Source organism: Canis aureus, chromosome 21, assembly GCF_053574225.1.
Source record: "Canis aureus isolate CA01 chromosome 21, VMU_Caureus_v.1.0, whole genome shotgun sequence".
NCBI classification, from domain to species: domain Eukaryota; kingdom Metazoa; phylum Chordata; class Mammalia; order Carnivora; family Canidae; genus Canis; species Canis aureus.
Genome location: NC_135631.1, coordinates 53,969,028 through 53,988,127, shown reverse-complemented (window position 1 = coordinate 53,988,127; position 19,100 = coordinate 53,969,028). Strand labels below are relative to the sequence as shown.

Below are 19,100 nucleotides of genomic sequence, written 5' to 3'. Positions count from 1 at the left end.
AACACTGTCCGAGCACGATCCTGAAGCCTGGCCACCGTGCGTGCCCGTGCGAGGATCGCCGAGGCCGTTGCCAAGCACCCGGGCCGGGGCCACGGACTGTCCTTCCAGCGGCAAGAACGCGGGACAGGATGAGGGGCTCCCGCAGGGCATCGGAGGGGAGCTCAGGTTCCGAGAGCTGCATCGTCCTCCTTCCTCGGGGCTCCGTCTCTGTGACTCCCGGGGGGACGCGGCGCCCCGATAGGCCCAGACGTGGGCTGCGCTTAGGAAGCGGGACGCGCACCAGCCCCAACGGGACCCGACCCACTGCTTGAGCTCACCTCGCGCCACTGCCCGCAGGGCCTCCAGTGTGCGTGACCCTTCCCAGGCCCAGTCCAGACGCTACCTGATTTACCACTTCTCGGCCACACGCTTCTTAGGATCATGTCCGCATAAAATGAGGTGCAGGTGGGAGTGGGGGGCCTCTCTGCCATTTCCCACCCCACCGGTTAACCCACCCCTGCTGGCATTTAAGGCGCCCAACTCCCAAGAGTATGCAATCCCTCCAAAGCTGCTTTGATGCCCCTGCAAAAATTTACCCAGAAAGATGGGGCGGGGGCGGGGGGAGCCAGAGCACAACGGCAGCGACCGCCCCCCTGCCGACGGGTGGGGATGCTCTGCCCGGTCCCCGTGGCCTTCCGTTGCGGGTCTGCAGCCCTGGGCTTCCCTGACCGGTGTCACTCGCCCCCGCGGGGCCTCAGCTGGGCCCTATGCCGCTGCCACAGGATAGAACTTTCCTGAGCCTGGAAGAGGCGGCCTGCGTACTCACACGCATTCTCGATGCCTCTGGAGCCTGGCCCTCCACACCCGGCCGCTGCCCCGCACGCAGGTGCCCCGCGCCGGCCGGCAGCTTTGCCCACCCCACGCCCGCTCCGGGAGGTTGCACATCCTTCCGCGGCAGAGAGCTGCCTGGGCAGGAGTCCTGGCACTGCCTCTCACCCATTCTCAGACCTGCCTCCCTGAGCCTCAGTTTCCCCACCGGTGAAGGCGTGCGGAAGGCGCGCACCTGTTAGAGACTTAGATGAATGAACGCTTGTAAGGCCGCGAGCCCGGGGCCGGGCGTGTGGTACGTGTGATGTGCTTTGCAAAACGCAAGAGTCCATTTGTTCACGTCTTTTCTACGTTGGGTTCCTGCGTGGAGGTGCCTTCTGTGGCTGGAGCAGAGCATCCCTGCATGTGGCTGGACTGCGCTCGGCTCTCGGCAAGCACCACGGTGGCCCAAGACTCTCAGGAGCTAGCGTCCTTGAGACGCCGCTTAGTCAGCTTTCCCCAGTCTGCCGGAGAAGGAAAATAAGGCAACCGGCCGCCCGCAGAATGCCGAAAGAAGAATCCGGTGTATTGAGAACAGGGGCTGCAGGGGCGCCTGGGGGGCTCGGCCGGTGAGGCACCTGCCTTCAGCTCAGTCATGAGCTTGGGGTCCTGGGGTCGAGTCCTGTGTTGGGCTCCCTGCCCAGCGGGGAGCCTGCTTCTCCCTCTCCCCCTCCCCACAACTCATGCTCTCTCTCAAATAAATTTTTTTTTTTTTTTTAATAAAGTCAACTAGATCATCAGTGCTAAGAACCCAAAGCACACCCACGGGGCCTCAGGGGACACCGAAGTTTAACTCGTAATCCGAAAGTCCGGGCAGGTTAAAGGTAAGAGAGCTGGGCCTCCCCTCAGGGTTTCTGAGCCTCTAGGACTGGTCTGCGGGTCTGCGTTTCTACCAAGTTCCCAGGGATGCAGCCACGGTTGGTCGGGGCCCACACTTTGAAAACTACTTTACTCCTAGTAACTCATGAAATGAGCATTTAGGACAAATGCCCCAATTGGATAGAAGGTCCCCTCAATGCTGAGTTTACAAGTTACATCGAGGTAGCTACTTCTGGGGGCGCCTGGGTGGCTCAGTGGTTAGCACCACCTTCAGCCTGGGGAGTGATCCTGGAGACCCAGGACCGAGTCCCGCATCGGGCTCCCTGCATGGAGCCTGCTTCTCCCTCTGCCTGGGTCTCTGCCTCTCATTCTCTCTGGGTCTCTCATGAATAAATAAATAAAAAATCTTAAAAAAAAAAACAACAAGCATCTGACTCTCGGTTTTGGCTCAGGTCATGACCTGGGATCGTGGGATCCAGCCCCGCATTGGGCTCCCTGCTCAGTGCAGAGTCTGCTTCTCCGTCTGCTTGCTCCTCCCTCACCCTCTCTTTCCCTCTCTCTGGAATAAATAAATCTTTTTTTTTTTTTTTTTTTCAGGCAGCTACCTCTGGACACGATGTTTAAACGAACACATTTAACGTGCACTTAGTTCGACTAAACTGGTCAAATGCAGCTTAGTTTCTTACGTGGAACCAAGGACAGCAGGTGGCCCTGAGCCATGAGTAAGGCCAAAGCCGAGAACGCGCGGCCTAGCAGCTTTGTGTGGCATCGGAGAGGCAGGATACGGCAAGATGTAAGCGGGCCCATGGGAGACCCGTCCCCATGGATGAGGTCAGGTACCAAGGAACACACGGACAGCACATCCAGCAGGACGACAGGGAGGCCAGGAGGCAGAAGAAGCCACAGCCAGAGAAGTCCATGGGTCAGAGGCTGGCCTCCAGGCTGGAGACTAGGGTCCCTGACGAGAGTCTGGTCTTGGGGAAGCCAGGGTCCTGGGCCCAGCAAGGAGCCCCGAGGGCCGCAAGAGCAGCAACACGGCCAGGGAGGGATGCCTTCACCTCGTGCAAGTCAGAAGCCAAGTCATCAGGACGATGGCTCCCCCTCACAGACCCCAAATGCCTCTTGGGGCCACACAGCCCCCACAGTCTGCAAGAGGCCTCCGTGTGTGGCACCAGGGAGAGCGGGGGGGTTGCCAACTGGAGAGACGTGCCGTCTCTAAGGAATTCAGCCTTTCAATATGCCAGTCAGAGTGTCTTGACCTAGAGTGACACGTGCAGAGGCTGGGAGCCTGACGGTTTTTGTGGTCACATGTGATTCCACGAGCTGTTCCCTGGACGAGTGTGGACAGGTGGATTCAACACGAGGAGCCTGCTGGTTAGGTTCTCACCTTGGTGGCCTGTGCTCTCTCTCTCAGTCTGGCCTCACACTCTTTGACCCGTATCTTTGGAGTCTGAGCCCAGGTCTTCCACAAGTGGGCCTTCACTGTGTGCTTCCCTCTTGGCCTGTGAATCAATGCACTCTCTTGGGGCTCCATCTCATGACCCTGGGATCACGACCTGAGTCAGACACTTAACCGACTGAGCCACCCAGGTGCCCCTGGACGCTGTTTTGAGGAGGCCAGTGTGCCCTACACGTGAGGAAAGTCAATGTTCTGATGCGTTGGTTTCCTTATGACTTGCCTGCTGCTAGGATGGAGCCTTGTGTGCCCACTGGCCTGCATACTCTTGTTTGATGGAGACTCGGGGGCTCACGACGGCCCACAGGAGACTCATGAGCACACAGCCGCTACCCCGTCCAGGCTCCTGCATCTCCCCTCCTCAGTCCAGGTTCCAGCAGTACTGAATTCCCCATTTCTTGCACAAATTGGTGCAAATCTTGCAAATGAGTTTTATTTCCTTCTGCTCACTGGGATGTCTTCCTCCCCGTTTCTTCAGAAATGTCAGGTATTCCGTATGCATTTCGCTCAATGAATAAATGATTATTTTCTTTCTCTCTTTCTCTCTCTCTTTTAATATATCAGGATCCCACAAAGTGAGAGTTCCCCGCTCTATGACTGGGATCACACCAAAACCCGACCAGTAACGGCACTCACTGTGCGCCATTAAATAGCGGGTTTAGCAACGAATACACCTTGTCACGGGAGTAGTGCGCAGTTCATGACCTCCGGTCAGCCCCATCACCACCTTACCTCCTCCCCCCAGCAAAGATGCTCGGGAAGAAAATCAGGTAGAACCTGGTGTCTGAGGATCAACGATTCTGACACTGTCATCGTTCAGCTGCTCTTGGGTCTCACGCAAACAAGCAGGAAAATGCAGCCTTCATAGGGCAGAAGCATTTCAGAGAGGTGGTCCCTAGGAACAGTGCACCAGGGCCTGGAAGATCAAACATGGTCTCCCGGCTGATTGGAAAGATGGTCTAACCATTCACGTCTGGCCACTGTGACCCCCGCAGGCTTCGTGTCCCAGGAATTTTTTCTGGGCAGATTTCAGGGCGGTGAAAGCACTCCATAAGGTACAGTGCAGTGGATACGCGTGCAAACCCACAGCTCATACTACACTGGGCGTGGAGTCTCATGCTGACGATGGAGTCTGGATGAGGACATGTCCGTGTAGGTTTACTGATCACAAAGAGCACCCCACTCTCCTGGGGGATGTTGATCCGGGGGCAGGAGGTATGTGGGAAATTTCTGTACTTTCCTCTTACTTTTGCTAGGAAACTAAGACTGCTCTAAAAAAACCTGAAGTCTTCTAAAAAAAGATATTCTTCAAAAAAAAATGTAAATCAAACTAAACCAAAGCAACCTGTTAGCCAGTTATTTCAAGAACTGTCTTCACCCGGCCGTCTCCCCAGAACCTCCTTAACTCACTGGGCACCAGAGAAGAGCAAGCTCCCCCTTCAGCTCTGGGCATCAGGAGCAAGAGGCCCTACCAATGCCTCGAGGGGCAGGGTGGATGCAGGACACCCAGAGCTGACGGGTGCTCCCAGCCTCCCTCCTCTCTGTCCTGGAGCAGATGTGCTCCATCCAGAAGGAACACGCAGACCCAATACCCATGTTGTGAGCCTGGGCTGTTTGATAAGCTCCAAGACCTAAAAACTCTTGCACAGCTCTAAGCACATCCACGGTGAAGAGGGTCTGACGGCTTCTAGAGGAAGAATCACAGGGATGAACACAGAGGGAGATTTCCTGGATTCTGCAAAGGAGATGTTTGCCTTTTCCTGCCCCGGCCCCTTGGGCACGTGTACCAACGTGGACCTGGCTGCTGTTTACATCAATGCAGCTCCAACTCTCTAGAGGCTGACGCAGGTTATGAAGCGTACCTACGTCAGTGTACTCTTTTGCCTACGGGCATTGTCTTCTCAAGAATCTTCTTTAAAAAAAAAAAAAGATTTTATTTATTTTTTCATGAGACACACACAGAGAGAAGCAGAAACACAAGCAGAGGGAGAAGCAGGCTCCATGCAGGAAGCCTGATGCAGGACTCAAGCCCAGGACTCCAGGATCACACCCTGAGCCAAAGGCAGATGTTTAACTGCTGAGCCACCCAAACATCCCTCAAGAATCTTCTCTCTCTCTCTCTCTTTTTAAGATTTTATTTATTCATTGATGAGAGGCACAGAGAGAGAGGCAGAGACATAGGCAGAGGGAGAAGCAGGCTCCCTGCAGGAAGCCCAATGTGGGACTTGATCCTGGTACTCCAGGATCGCGCCCCGAGCCAAAGGCGGATGCTCAACCACTGAGCCACCTGGGCTTCCAAAGGATCTTCTTTTTTTAACTGTGCCCCAATAAAAGTGATGGAGCTGGTGGCCTCCTTCCGCCATCCATATGCAGTGCGGGGAACGCCATCCCTAAATATACCCCGGAGCGTTTCCCTTAGAATGGCCTGGAACATGGGAGTGCCTGGGTGGCTCAGTTGGTTGAGTGCCTGACTCTTGATTTCGGTTCAGGTCATGATCCCAGGGTTGTGAGATCGAGCTCTGAGTTGGGCTCAGCGTGGAGTCTGCTTGAGATTCTCTCCCTCTGTCCCTCCCACCCTGCTCTCTCTCTCTGTGGCTAAGATAAATGAATCTTAAAAAAAAAAAAAAAAAAAAAAAGAATGGCCCAGAACACAGATTCTCATGTCATAATCTCTACAAGAACAGACTGGGACTTTTATCTAAATTTCTAAATCCAAAGGAAGCTTTAAAAAAAGAAAAAAACAAATCAGTCACATGCAGAATGCAACCCCCAGACTGCAATCACTAATGATTTCTCTAGGAGAATCTTTCGTGTCAGGAAAAAGCCCGGTGAAGGGGCCAATTATACGTTAGGAAGTGCTTGCTGGTCCCACAGGAAGGTAGGCATGCTCTCTAACAGAGCAGAAGAGGAAAAGCACATTGATTAAGTTAGTAGATCTATTTTAAGCAGGGGCCAGGAACTGGACCTCGACCCGCTGTGGTATTATTAAAGAGGATGACACCTAAAACCACGTCCCCAAGCGAGCAGCTGCTGAATCAGCGCCAGTCATGATGCCAAGGACCCAGTTAAGGAAGCCCACGGGCTGCTGCTCCAACTCCCTTAATCCTGCAGGAAGCCTGAGAGAAGGGATTGCAACCTACTGCTGGAAAAGAGGGAGGTACTTTAACACTCAACCTTTAAGGCTGCACGTGTTCTCACGGCGCCACCGCCGTGCTACAAAATGGTAGTTTCTACTCTGCAAGGGGAAAGAAAAAATTTTTTTGAAGATAAAATTGAAGAATGAACTGAAGTTTGAAAATGGTCCTCAAAATAATATTCGTGCTTGTCAGGCAGGCGTTCCATCTCTCTGCGTGCGTGTGCAGAATGGGACTCACGGATGAGAGTATTGGAGACAAGGACCCACAAGGCCAATTTCCTAAGAAATATGTAACTAGGCTGAGAGTGGCAGGGGTCTCATGGGTGTTCGCCTAGCGACAGACTCATCGAGGAGGACGCAGTAAACGTGGAGTTTCTATATGTTAATCATACCTCGATAAAGTAGTATTTTTTTTAGTGTAACTTAAAATTGGGTTGGGGGCACCCAGGTGGCTCAGTCGGTTAGGCATCTGCCTTCAGCTCAGGTCATGATCTCGGGGTACTGGGACTGAGCCCTGCATCGGGCTCCCTGCTCAGTGGGGAGGCCTGCAGCAAGCTTCCTCCGGTCACTGTTCAAATATCCCGTGGAATTATTTTTAAGAGGTATGCACCGATTTGCACATTAAGATGCCACCCAGGATTTTCATTCTAAAGCATAAACAGCTGAAGAGTGTGAGATTTCATCAAGAACCCAAATACTGATATTTTATTTATTTTTTATTATTTCTTTCTCTTTCTTCTTTCTTTCTCTCTTATTTATTTATTTTTAAAATATTTTATTTATTTTTTTCATGAGAAGCACAGAGAGAGAGAGAGAGAGAGAGAGAGAGGCACAGACACAGGCAGAGGGAGAAGCAGGCTCCCTGCAGGGAACCCGACACAGGACTCGAACCCGGGTCTCCGGGATCACACCCTGGGCCGAAGGCAACACTAAACCACTGGGCCACTCGAGCTGCCCCAAATACTGATATTTTATAAAGTTTTCCATCGCTCTGTCGGCACATCCACCAGAATAAAAACACCCATGGTGATGTGATCTCCACCATTATCCATTTTTAAAAAAAAATATTTGAGCAAACTGCTTTTTAAGATTGAGATATGTCCGATCATTCTCTGTTCTCATTTTCTGAGAAACGCGACGCCTATTCCCTCCTGCCTCAGAATTAGACAAATATGTCTTTACGCCACGGTTGATCGCTCCATCATACTCTTATCGTAAAAACTGTACGAACACTGAGATTTAATCCTTTGCTCCCTGTGACTTTGTGAAAACATGCTCTTATACACTGAGCTATCAGGAACAAGGGTCGTAGCCCCAAATCGATCAAACAACATGATGCATTTGGAGAAAAAAAAATCAGGAATTCTTTTGGTAATAAAATTCTTAATACTATGATTGCAGGAGGCTTTGCCGATGTTTCAGGTGTGCCTGCAGTGGCTGGCATGCGAGAAGAAGGGGCCCGTGACCTTGACCGCAGGCACATTCCCAGGCAGGTCAGATCTAAGAAAGGACTCGGGTGGACATTTCGGGGCTGGAAGCTGGTTGGGTCGGGGTTTGGTCATCAGTGTAAACATGCATTTGGAAAATCGACCGCTGGTTGTATTTCCACCTCTACGGGCCAGCCTGTCAGTGGGCACTGGAGGGGTCAACTCGGGAGGCTGCCCCACTGTCTAACTTCGACACCCAGGGTGCTGGCACAGGCTCTGGGGGCTGGCCACCTGCGTGGAGATGCCCACGGGCCTGTGATGCCCTCCTCCGAGCACCCCCTGCGCCAGGACGGAGCCGGGCAGCCCGTGCTGCCCAGGGATGCAGAGGGGCACTTAGCATATATGCTAGGGCATTTCAGGTGAGCCACTTCGGCTTGTCATCTAGGCCCAGATCTGTACCCCGGGCCCCACGTCCCACCGGATATGGGAGCGAGTGCAACCCAGCAGGGTCCGCGTCCCAGGTCTCCTCGGCCCCGGGCCTGGATGGCGGGGACCCGGCCCCGAGGCGCACCGACCCTTACCTGCCATTGACCACGCTCTTCTTCTCCAGGCCGCTGGGCAGAACCACGGTGACGGCCACCGCGCTGTTCCGCAGGTTCTCCTTCATATGCAGCAGGTGCGGCGGGGGCCCGGGGGACGCGTCCCTGCGCGGCTTCGGTCCGCTGTGCGCGTTGGGCGTCGCGGGCCTTCCAGGAGGCGGGGGAGCCCGAGCCTTCATCTTCCTCCTTAAACAGCACAGAAGGAGCGCATGAGGCGACGGCGTGCGAGCGTGCCCTGAACACAATCGCCGTGAGCATCGGCGGCTTCGCGGGACCTTCCCTCACGCCAGAGCATCCTTACGAGTATTTCTCCCTCCTCGGAAAAGCCTCCCGAGGGATGTGACCTTTTTAAAATCGTTATATCGGGATCCTTCGATACTAACAAAGGGGCCTCCACCCGTGGGCGGCCTCACTCTGGCTTCCACCCCTGGCCCCGCTCCGGATCCGTGACGTGCCCAGCCGAGGGCCCGGAACGCCGCCCCGTGACGCCGGGACACGTTAGGATGGCCTGAGGACGTCCTCAATTAGCCCAGGAGTCCACCCAACCAACACCCGCCCACAGACCAGGGCGCGAGGGACACGGGTGAGCGTGTCGTCACCTTATTCCTCACTACGCTTGGGCCTCTCCGTCCACTCTGCCAACGTGTGCACACGTGACACCGAGTCACCCACTCCGATCAACATGAACATTTTGAGGGATTCTCGTCTCTGCTAGATTATTCAGGAAGGCGGACGACCTCCTTGATACGTGTAGCTGGTTCCATACACGGGGCCGTCTACGTCTACGTGTGTGTAGAGATGCACGCAGAGACATTATGTGCACCTGAGGGCCTCACTTTATGTTTCCCCAGGTATTTTCTAGGAGCCAGCATTCGCCCAGCACCGGGGCTGATGCTAATAATAACCTTAGGAAGGTCACCTCATTCAACCCTCAAAATATCTGGCGGCTGAGAAAATAGCGTGTCCCAGAGATTGGTGGCTTCCCTGAAGGCCCATGGTCTTCGGTGTCGGACGAGGATGGGAAGCAGACGTGCCTGGTCCCGGGGGCCGCTCCGCCCGCCTCGCCCTGCCTTCTCCTGCTCATCCACAAAGCGCTAAGGAGCTTAAATGCTCCCGCAGCACGATCTTCTTGGGGACGCTTGGGCCCAACGTATCAGGCGTGGAAATTCCACACCTAGAAAGTGGTCCTAAGAAATAATCCCCCAAGAGGGCCCGTGGGAGGCTCAAAGGCGCTCCGTCCCACATCATTTCCAACGGCAAACAAAGTAATCGAGCCACAGGTCAACAAGAGACAATTTCAATAAAATACGGTGCTTTAAAGACAATGTTATACTGGTGCTCGGAAAATACGCTCTAATGGCTTGTAATCTGCCCAAATAGTGGCTACAGGTTTTTTTTTTTTTTCCCTTAGGAAAACAGAGTTTTTTACAAAATTTCATTTTTAAGAGAACTATGCATTATAGCGATAGGTCATCAACAGCCTAGAAAGACGCACTAAAATATCTCCGGGTTATGTGTATGACATTTTGATATTTTCACTCTTCTGCATTTCCTACTTTTTCTATAAAATCACTTATATATACATTACTTGTAAATCGAAAGAGGTTGCTTAAACTTGGCGGGGGGGGGGGGCGGGGGGACGGGGGACAGCAAAGGGGATTCAGAGCCGAGCACAGGCCACTGCCATTCATGTCACTGGTTAAGGCCAGGATTCAGGGTGACCTTCCGGTCTCCTCCTCTATGGTGACAGGGAGACATAAACTAATTCCCTTTCCTTCTTGGTAAAAACCTTACATCTGGGTCATAATTTTTTTTATCACTTGACATACTTTCTTCCTTTCAACTTACAGGAATGACAAAAGTGAAGTAGCCGTCACATACTGAGCGTGTGGAAGGGCCGGGTCTCATCGGTTCATCCGCCCTCCCGATGACGCTCCGGGGAGGTACCAGCCTTGTCCCCCCTTCACGGGTGAGGCGCGCGGGGAGCTAGCATCAACCCGGACGGTCTCGGGCGCTGCCCTCTGCAGCCCGTTAGGAAGAGCAGATGTCCCCCCATTTTACAGACAGGAAAGTCGAGAGGCGCAAAGGCCGGTCACAGAGTCCTTCATTAGTGCGCCTCGGGCCTAGGGCTGGGTGCTTGGGCTCTGAGCAAAGCCACCTGCTATTCATGTTTCCTCCCAAAAGTGCTTTCATGGCGGAAAACAAAACAAAAAATTTCCATCCTGGGGAAACAAGTCCATCTGCCCAGGGAGCGCTCTGTTGCTCTCCGGCACTAATAAAGCCTTCCCGAACTCCTTCTGAGTCAAAAAGGAAGCAGCTCCTGATGCATTTTTTAGTCTCTCGGCTGGCGCCGCGATGGGAATAGTGGCAGAGAGAGACAGAAGAGACCCCTAGGTCCCCCGGCTTCTCCCCCACGGACGTCCCCAGCCGCTGTTGCCTGCACGCATGCAAGGTCCTCTTAGCCGCCGGCCCCTGCCCATGGGCCCTCCGGCCTCCTGGGACTCCCGGATCCCACACCCAGAGGCCGAGCGCCCGCCCCGGGGGCTGTGCGTCTTCTCAGAGCTGACCCCGCGTGCTGCACGCTGACCCCAGCCCCGTGCAAGACCTGCAGCCCCGCAGGCCGCAGGGATCCGGGGACGCTTCCCGTCCAGCACGGTGGGATGTGTGCACGTGCGAGTTTGAGCGTGTTACGTACACACTGAAGTCAGCCCACGTTGAAAACACTGGGGAAGAGCAAAAGGATCCAGAGAGGCCCTGAACTGCTTCAGAGCACACGCCGGGCGGGTGTGTGCTTCCACTTGGACTCCGAGACCCGATGCCATCGCACACCCGCCCCCCGAAAGCCGGGGCTCCTCCCTGGCCCTCAATTCTGGCCCCCCTCGCTCTTTCCCACTCGCCTGGCAGTGGGTCTTATGATCCCAGCTTCTGGAAAAGCCACAGCACGCCCCCTTGCCTCTGCCCCGGCACACCTGCCTTGAAGGCTCTGCTCAGCTCCAAACCACATCTTCCCAGAAACCTCTGGGTGCCCCGGCCTAAGGACACACGGCTGGGGCCGGTGGTCCCCCCGCTGCCCTGAGGAAGCCTGCGGGAAGCCTACCACATGCCCAAGTCCCAACACGGACCAGGGGGCTCCGTGTCACCCGAGGGCTGGGGAGGATAATGGATCGCGCCGCTTCCCCAGGATGGAGCCCCCTTACCATCACGACAGCACGTGGTCTTAGTCGCAAGTTCTGTATCATTTGCTGGAAGCAACGGACAGATTGTAAATGTAGACATCGATGAATCTGTGACTTCGCATTTTCATTTTTCACGGAACAATATCTGCATATTTTGAGGCGCGCACACGAGCCACTTTGCCCACACCCAGCACGGTGCCCGAGGTGTAGATGGAGTCGAGGCCCCAGGTCAGAGGCCGTGTGCGTGACCCTGAGCGCACAGGCCCCAGGGGAAAAAAGCTGCTCCCCGCTGGCCGAGACACTGGACACACCACCCGCCCCCCGCTGTCGACCTGCCTTCCCCACACGCCAATCCTGGTGCCTCGTTTCTTGGATTGCATGTAACATCTCTGGAAGACAGCAGATGCTTGAATTTTTAAAAGATTTATTTATTTGAGAGAGAGAGAGAGAGAGAGAGAGAGAGAGAGCATGCATGAGGCAGGGGGAGAAGCAGAGTCCCCACTGAGCGGGGAGCCCGACGCGGGACTCGATCCCAGGACCCTGAGACCATGACCTGAGCTGAAGGCTTCGCCGACTGAGCACCCGGCGCCCCGACAGCAGATGCTTTATCAGGACTGTTTAAGCCCTCAATATTTAGACACCTCCCGGCACATCTATAGGCATTTACAGACCCCCCTGATGGTGGTGCCGGCCAAGGTGCAAGGCACACAGGGCCGAGCCTGCAGGGACAGAGCCGACTTAGCAGCTCTCGAGGCAGGAATGATCCTGAAGGCATCCGTGCAGCGTGCCTTCAACAGGCCGGAATTTGGAGACATGAGGGAAAGACAAGAAGGGAGGCAGGAAGCGCTGGGGAAGAGATGAAGCAAAGGATGGCCTCGTGGGCCGAATCTGCTCGGTGCACCGAGCGCCGCGGATGCTCTGCACCTCCCGGGTCTCGCTGGATCCTCGGTGCACCGTGCTCAGGTGGTTCCGAATAACAGCGTCCCACAAATATTTGTGGATTATCTGCATCAAGGTCGCTGAGAAAGTGGGAAGGAACCAGAAGGTGGTTTTCGTGTCTGTTTTGTTCGAAAGAGAGGCCCGGCTCCTGTAGGAGATAGGGTCTGATTGGGAAGCGGGGCCGAGGAGCTACATGATCCAGAGCCAGTTGGGGATCCCGGATGATCTGTGGGACCCAGGGTCGGGGGTGGGGGGAGCCCTGCTGGAGGCGGCCGGACCGCTGAGCACAGTTCTGGGGATGAACGGCCCGGATGAGAGGGGAGGCAGCCTGTGGGGAGGGTGTGTGGCAGGAAGCCTGGTGGGTCCCCGAGAGGAGGAGGAGGGCCCCGCAATGTTTGGGGTCCTTAGCCTCTGACTCCAGTGCAAGGCTGGAAACAGAGGACGTGCTCTGGGAGGCGATGACCAGGTGGCTTTCGGTGGCCTGGCTCTGGGAGGGCTGTGACCAAGCAGAGCCAAGTGCAGGCAAGGGAGGGAGCACCTGCACGGACTGAGGATAACTACTCCCCGAAAGCTACCGAGGTCCCCACCTGGAGCCTGCACGGCTGCAGCCCCAGCCGCCAACATGCCCTCCAGTGGGATCCCCTGCACCTGGGGGGCGCACGTCTGCAGCGGGGAGGGGGTGAGGGCTGAGCGGATGCATGGTGCTCACCACTTGGCCTGAGCCCGGCCTGCTCTTAGCCTCGGACCTCACCCTCCACGTCCCAGGCAAGCCAGCAGGACCTCAGCCTCTGTGCGTGGGTCTCTTCTTTCTGGGTCTCAGCTCCACTGGTGGCATCAGGGGCTGGGCCGTAGGACACTATTCTAGTACACTAACTCACAGATGATGAGCCCCAAACTACCACTATTACATTATGATTAGCATTAGGGCAGTCGCTACGCAAGAAAAAAAAATCGGAAATGTTGGCAAAGATGTGGAGAAGTTGGGACCCTTGGGTTCTGCTGGTGGGAATGCAAAGTAGGGCAGCCACTATGGGAACTGGTATGGAGGCTCCCCCTACAAAAAAAAAAAAAATTAAAACTAGAGAGACCAAAATTCCTCTTTTGAGTCCAGGAACACCTTGGTCAGAGTACAGGTTTGTTTCCAGAACGCCGCAGCACAGCCACTGTCACAATAAAACCAGTCAAATGAGGGGTTTTTTTGGTTTCCCAGTGCATATGAAAATCACATTTACACCGAACTGTGGTGTTAAGTATGCAAGAGCATCACGCCTAAAAGTACAATGTGCAAACCTTAATTTAAAAATACTTTACTAAAAAAAAAAATTAAAAATTAAAAAATGAAATACTTTACTGCAGGGCCCCTTGGTGGCTCCGTCGGTTAAGCATCTGGCTTGATTTCAGCTCAGGTCACAGTTTTAGGGTCACGAGATTGATCTCCCCATCAGGCTCGACATTCAGTGTGCAGCCCGCCTGGGACTCTCTCTTGTCCTCTGCCTCTCTCCTGCTCATGGGTGCTGCTGTCTCTTTCTCTCAATAAATAAAATAAAATCTTAAAAAAATATTTTACTGCTAAAAAAGGCGTCATCTGAGGTCTCAGACAGTCATAATGTTTTCACCGGTGGAGGGTCCACCTCGCTGCTGGCTCAGGGTGCTGGTGGCTGAGGACAGCGCGGCCACGGCCATTTCTTACACTAAGACAACAATGAGCTTTGCTACGTGGATTGGCTCTTCCTTTCGTGAATGTTCTCTCCGTAGCAGGTGATGCTGTCTGATAGCATTTCGCCCACAGAACTCCTTTCAAAGTTGGAACGAATGCTCCCCAACTCCATCACCACCGCTTTATCGGCGACGTTTCTGTAATGTTCTGAATCCTCTGCTGTCACTTCAACAATCTTCACAGAGTCTCACCAGGAGTAGTTTCCATCTCATGAGACCACCGCCTCCGCTCATCCGTAAGAAGCAACCTCCATCCATCAAAGTTTGATCCAGAGATGCAGCAAACCAATCCCACCTTTAGGCTCGACTGCTAGTTGTGCTCGTCTTGCTATTTCTGTGACACCTCCGGTTCCGTCCTCCGGGACAGTCTTGAACCCCTCAAAGTCATCCATGATGGCTGGCATCAGCTTCCTCCCAACTCCTGCTCGCGTGGACAGTTTGACACCTTCCCGTGAATCACGAGAGTCCCCAACGGTATCTAGAGCGGCAAATCCTTTCCAGAGCGTTTGCAATGGACTTTGCCCAGATGCATCAGGGGAATCGTCGTCTAGGGCAGCTAGAGCTTTAGGAAATGTATTTCTTAAATAATAAGACTTGTATGTATACAGTGGGATATTCCTCAGCCATTAGAAATGACAAATACCCATTTGCTTCAACGTGGATGGAACTGGAGGGTATTATGCTGAGTGAAGTAAGCCAGTCGGAGAAGGACAAACATTATATGTTCTCATTCATTTGGGGAATATAAATAATAGTGAAAGGGAATATAAGGGAAGGGAGAAGAAATGTGTGGGAAATATCAGAAAGGGAGACAGAACGTAAAGACTCCTAACTCTGGGAAACGAACTAGGGGTGGTGGAAGGGGAGGTGGGCAGGGGGTGGGGGTGACTGGGTGACGGGCACTGAGGGGGGCACTTGACGAGATGAGCACTGGGTGTTATTCTGTATGTTGGTAAATTGAACACCAATAAAAAATAAATTTATTATTAAAAATAATAATAATAGGAAGACTTGAAAGTCAAGACGACAACTCGATCCATGGGATGTGGAATGGATGTTGTGTCACAGGCATGAAAACGACATTGATCTCATTGTCCATCTCCACCAGAGCCCTTGGCAGGTACGCTGCCGGCGAGCAGTCCTATTTTGAAAGAAATCTTTTTTTTTCTGCAGGGGGTCTCAGTAGTGGGGTTAAAATATCTCATAAAACATGTCATAAACTGGGCAGCCCTGGTGGCGCAGCGGTTTAGCGCCGCTTGCAGCCCAGGGCGTGATCCGAGAGTCCCGAGATCGAGTCCCACATCAGGCTCTCTGTATGGTGCCTGCTTCTCCCTCTGCCTGTGTCTCTGCCTCTCTCTCTCTGTCTCTATGAATAAATAAATAAAATCTTAAAAAAAAAAAAAACATGTCATAAACTGATGTATCAGGCCTTGTTGTTTTATTTACGGAAAACAGGCAGAGTGGACTTTGCACAAATCTTCAGAACCTTATCATGCAGCATAGACTTTGCACAAATTTTCAGAACCTTACGATTTTCAGGATGGCAGGTGAGCATCGGCTTCGGCCTCATGTTACCAGCTGCAATAGCCCCTCGCGAGAGAGCCAGCTGTCCTTGGAAGCCAGGCGCCGACCTCTCCCCCGCTAGGAGGTCCTGGATGGCATCAGGGCCCCACACAAGGCTGTTCGTCCACACTGGAAACCTTCATGAATTCTCCGAGCCAGACCCTCCGGATGACTTGCTGCGGCTTCTCCATCAGCCCCTGCTGCTCCACTTTACCCTTCTCTGCTACGGACTCCGCTTCGTCCCTTACACTTCACAGATCAACCTCTGCGAGCTTCAGACTCTTCTCGGGCGGCTTCCCCACCTCTCAGCCTTCAGAGAATTGAAGAGTCGGGGCCTCGCTTGGGATCGGGCTTTGGCTTCAGGGAATGTTGTGGCCGCTTTGATCCTCTTTCCAGACCTTGAAGACTTCCTCCGTATCAGCAATAAAGGCTGTTGGCCGTTCTTATCATTTGTGTGTTCACTGGAATAACACTTTGAATTTCCTTCGAGAGCTGCTCCTTTGTGTTCGCAGCTTGGTCGTCACAGGAGATCTTGCTTTCAGCCTGTCTTGGCTTTCAACGTGCCCTCCACACTGAGCTCGGTCATTTGTAGGTTTTGATTAAAATTGAGAGACCTGCGGCTCTTCCCTTCACTTGCAAACGCACGGGGCATTGTGGGGTTATTAAGTGGCCTCATTTCAGCCCTGTTTTGTCTCAGGGAATGGGGACACCCAAGGTGGGGGAGAGAGAGAGAGAGAGAGGGAACCGTGGTCTGCAGGGCACTCAGAACTCACAAAATAGTTCAACGAAGTCCACTGTCTTTCATGGACATGGTTCGCGATGCCCCAAAATAATTACAATAGCAACATGAAAGATCGTGGATCACAGAGCACCCGGACAAATACAATAATACTGGAAAATTTTAAAATATTGTGAGAATTACCAAGATGTGATACAGAGACCCAAAGTGCTGGAAAAATGGTGCCAAGAGACTTTCTTGTAAACCTAACATTTACATTAAAAAAAAAATGCAGTTTCTTGTAAACCTAACATTTACATAAAAAAAAAAAATGCATCTGTTTGGTGCAATAAGGCAAAGCACCATAACATGTCTCTGTCCATACCCCAAAGGACTGAGAGACCTGAAAAGGTACCCCCCTCTGTCCACAGCAGCCTTATTCACAACAGCCCAAAGGTGGGAGTGACCCAAGCACCCGTCCCTGGATGGAAAAGCAAAATGTGGTAAGTACATATTCTGGAATATTCTCCAGCCCCAAAGGAGACACATTCTGAAGCTCGCTACAACACAGATGACCTTGGAAGACCGTATCCTAAGGGGACAAGCCAGAGACAGACAAGCAAGTAGGCTGTGATTCCTATTACTTGAGGTTCCTACAGAGTCGGACTCCGGGAGATGCCAGGGGGCGGGGAGCTGGGGGCACTGACAGGTTTTGAGTCGCGGGTTTCACAGAGTTTCGGTGGTGCCAGATGGAGAGTTTGGGACACTGGCCTCCTGATAGTGTGACCAAGGCCCCATGCAGACCACACGCTGGCCAACGGTTAGCACACTTAATTTCACGTTACTTGTCTTTGGTTACAACTGAATCACAAAATTTCATCCTAATAAAATGAGATGCTCATCCTGGTGAGTTTATCACGTCTGGCCTCTAAGCCCCTCACAGGGCTCCCTCCCAGGGACCCCTCAGCCCCCACCCCCAGCTCCCTGGCACAGAAGGAGTTCTTTTTGCTGAGCACCCTGGGGGACAAGAAGGCGATGCAGAGCCTGCCCAGGGTGGAGGGAGGCTGAGGCCCCCTTAGAGCGAAGAGGGTGGGTGAGGCTGTCCCCGCGTACCCCCCGCCCCGGGAAGGACGCCTTCGGGAGCCGGGCCACAGGCTGGGCTGGTGTTGGGTTAGGCTTGGCTGTGCCTGGGGGCACGGCGATGGGGTCTCCCCTGCCTGCCTCTGAAGTCCTCCTCCATCCAAGGAGCACCCACAATACCTGGGGTCGGGCTTGTCTTTTCGAGGACGTAACCGTGTGCCAGGTGGAAAGCAGAAGCCGCCCAGGTGGACAGACAGCCCAAGCTCCTCCGAGGCTGAGCACTGTCTCCACACCACGCGGTCACAGCGCCGCCGGCTTCGTCTCCGTGGGGCGCACTGCGGCTGTTCCCGTAAACCCGCTCTGCCTCGCTCCGCGCTCAGAAGCCACTGCCCTGCCAAGCAGGCGGCTCCCTTCCGGAAGGTCCCAGCAGGTGCCGTGCAGTCGGGCCTCCCCGGGCCTGGGGAGCACCTGGGCAGTGGAAAGGGCAGGGCCCCTCCCGGGTGCGCCCTGGGCAGGTGACCAGCTGGCACACCGACACAGGCGCCCTGCCTGCCTCTCCCTCGCCGTCAGGAGAGGCCGGGCCGGTCCCACGTGCCTGCGAGACTGAGTCAGCCAGCAAGCACCCCACCCCCACCCCACCCCTGCTCCCTCCGGGTGTGGGACTGGGTGCGCCCCCACAGAAGCTAGAAAACAAAGTAATATCTACAGAAACATCTCCGGCTTTTCCAAGGTCATCAGTCAGAGCGCGCCACATGGCTTTAGCTTAAAACCATCGTGGGTTTCGTGTCCATGGGCAGGGCCGGGGCCGTCCACCTGCAGCGGGGGCCGCGATTCCCGGGGGGGCCCTCGGGAGGCTGCGGCCTGCTCGGCTGGCGCCTCCTGGGCCCGAGAGTGCAGAGTCCAGGGCCAGAGTCCAGGCAGCTGGACGAAAGCCTAACTGTGGGGCGCCCCGCCAGCCTGGGGGAGCCCCGGGCACGCGGGGCCTGCACAGCGAGAAGGACAACCCCCACCTCTCGCTACTCTTCCTCCCCAGAGCGAAGTCCAAAGGGCTCTCCGCCTCACGGGTCTTTTTCTGAGCCTCCGGCACCTTCTCAGTGCCCAAGACCTGCAGCCGCTGGAGCCACTGGCCACCGGCTCAGCGGCCCGGCACGCCCGCCCGACGTGGGTCTGCTTTCCCCCCGGGGCAGAAGGGAGCTGCTGCTCTGTGCCCTCGAGTCTCCCAAATTAAGGAGTCTGCTTTCCTCCTCGAAGATTCTGGAAGTCAGACACGAGCCGCCCGTGCTTGGGGTCACGTCACTGCCAGCGTCACCCTGGTCTCTCCAGCCAGCAGGTGGACGAGCCCCCCCGCCCCCCGCCCCACCGAGGAGCGGCCTGGAGGCATGCAGGGAGCCCCAGGAGGGTCCCAGCCTCCCGGGCCTCTTGCCCCCCGACCTCCCCGGTCTGGGCAGGCAGCTCCTGGGAGCAGGCCTGGCTGGGAGGGATGTAATCCCGACGCCATGGGACCATATTCTGCGCCCTTACTGACCGCAACCATGGGCAGGAACCAAGTGTGTCTGCGAAGATAACCATCTGCCAAACAAACACAGTTGGCCCATCATGTCCCCAGCCTCTCCGAGGCGATGACG

The 19,100-nt window shown here is 54.6% G+C and overlaps 1 protein-coding gene across 1 annotated transcript in view; it reads right to left on the bottom strand.

Moving 5' to 3' along the window:
* The window catches only part of LOC144293088 (protein cordon-bleu-like), a 144,151-nt gene that overhangs the window by 88,888 nt on the left and 36,163 nt on the right, over positions 1–19,100 (bottom strand). The window contains exon 2 of the mRNA XM_077864165.1: positions 8,266–8,469. Coding sequence (XP_077720291.1) covers positions 8,266–8,469 — 204 coding nt within the window. The remainder of the gene's footprint in view (positions 1–8,265; positions 8,470–19,100) is intronic.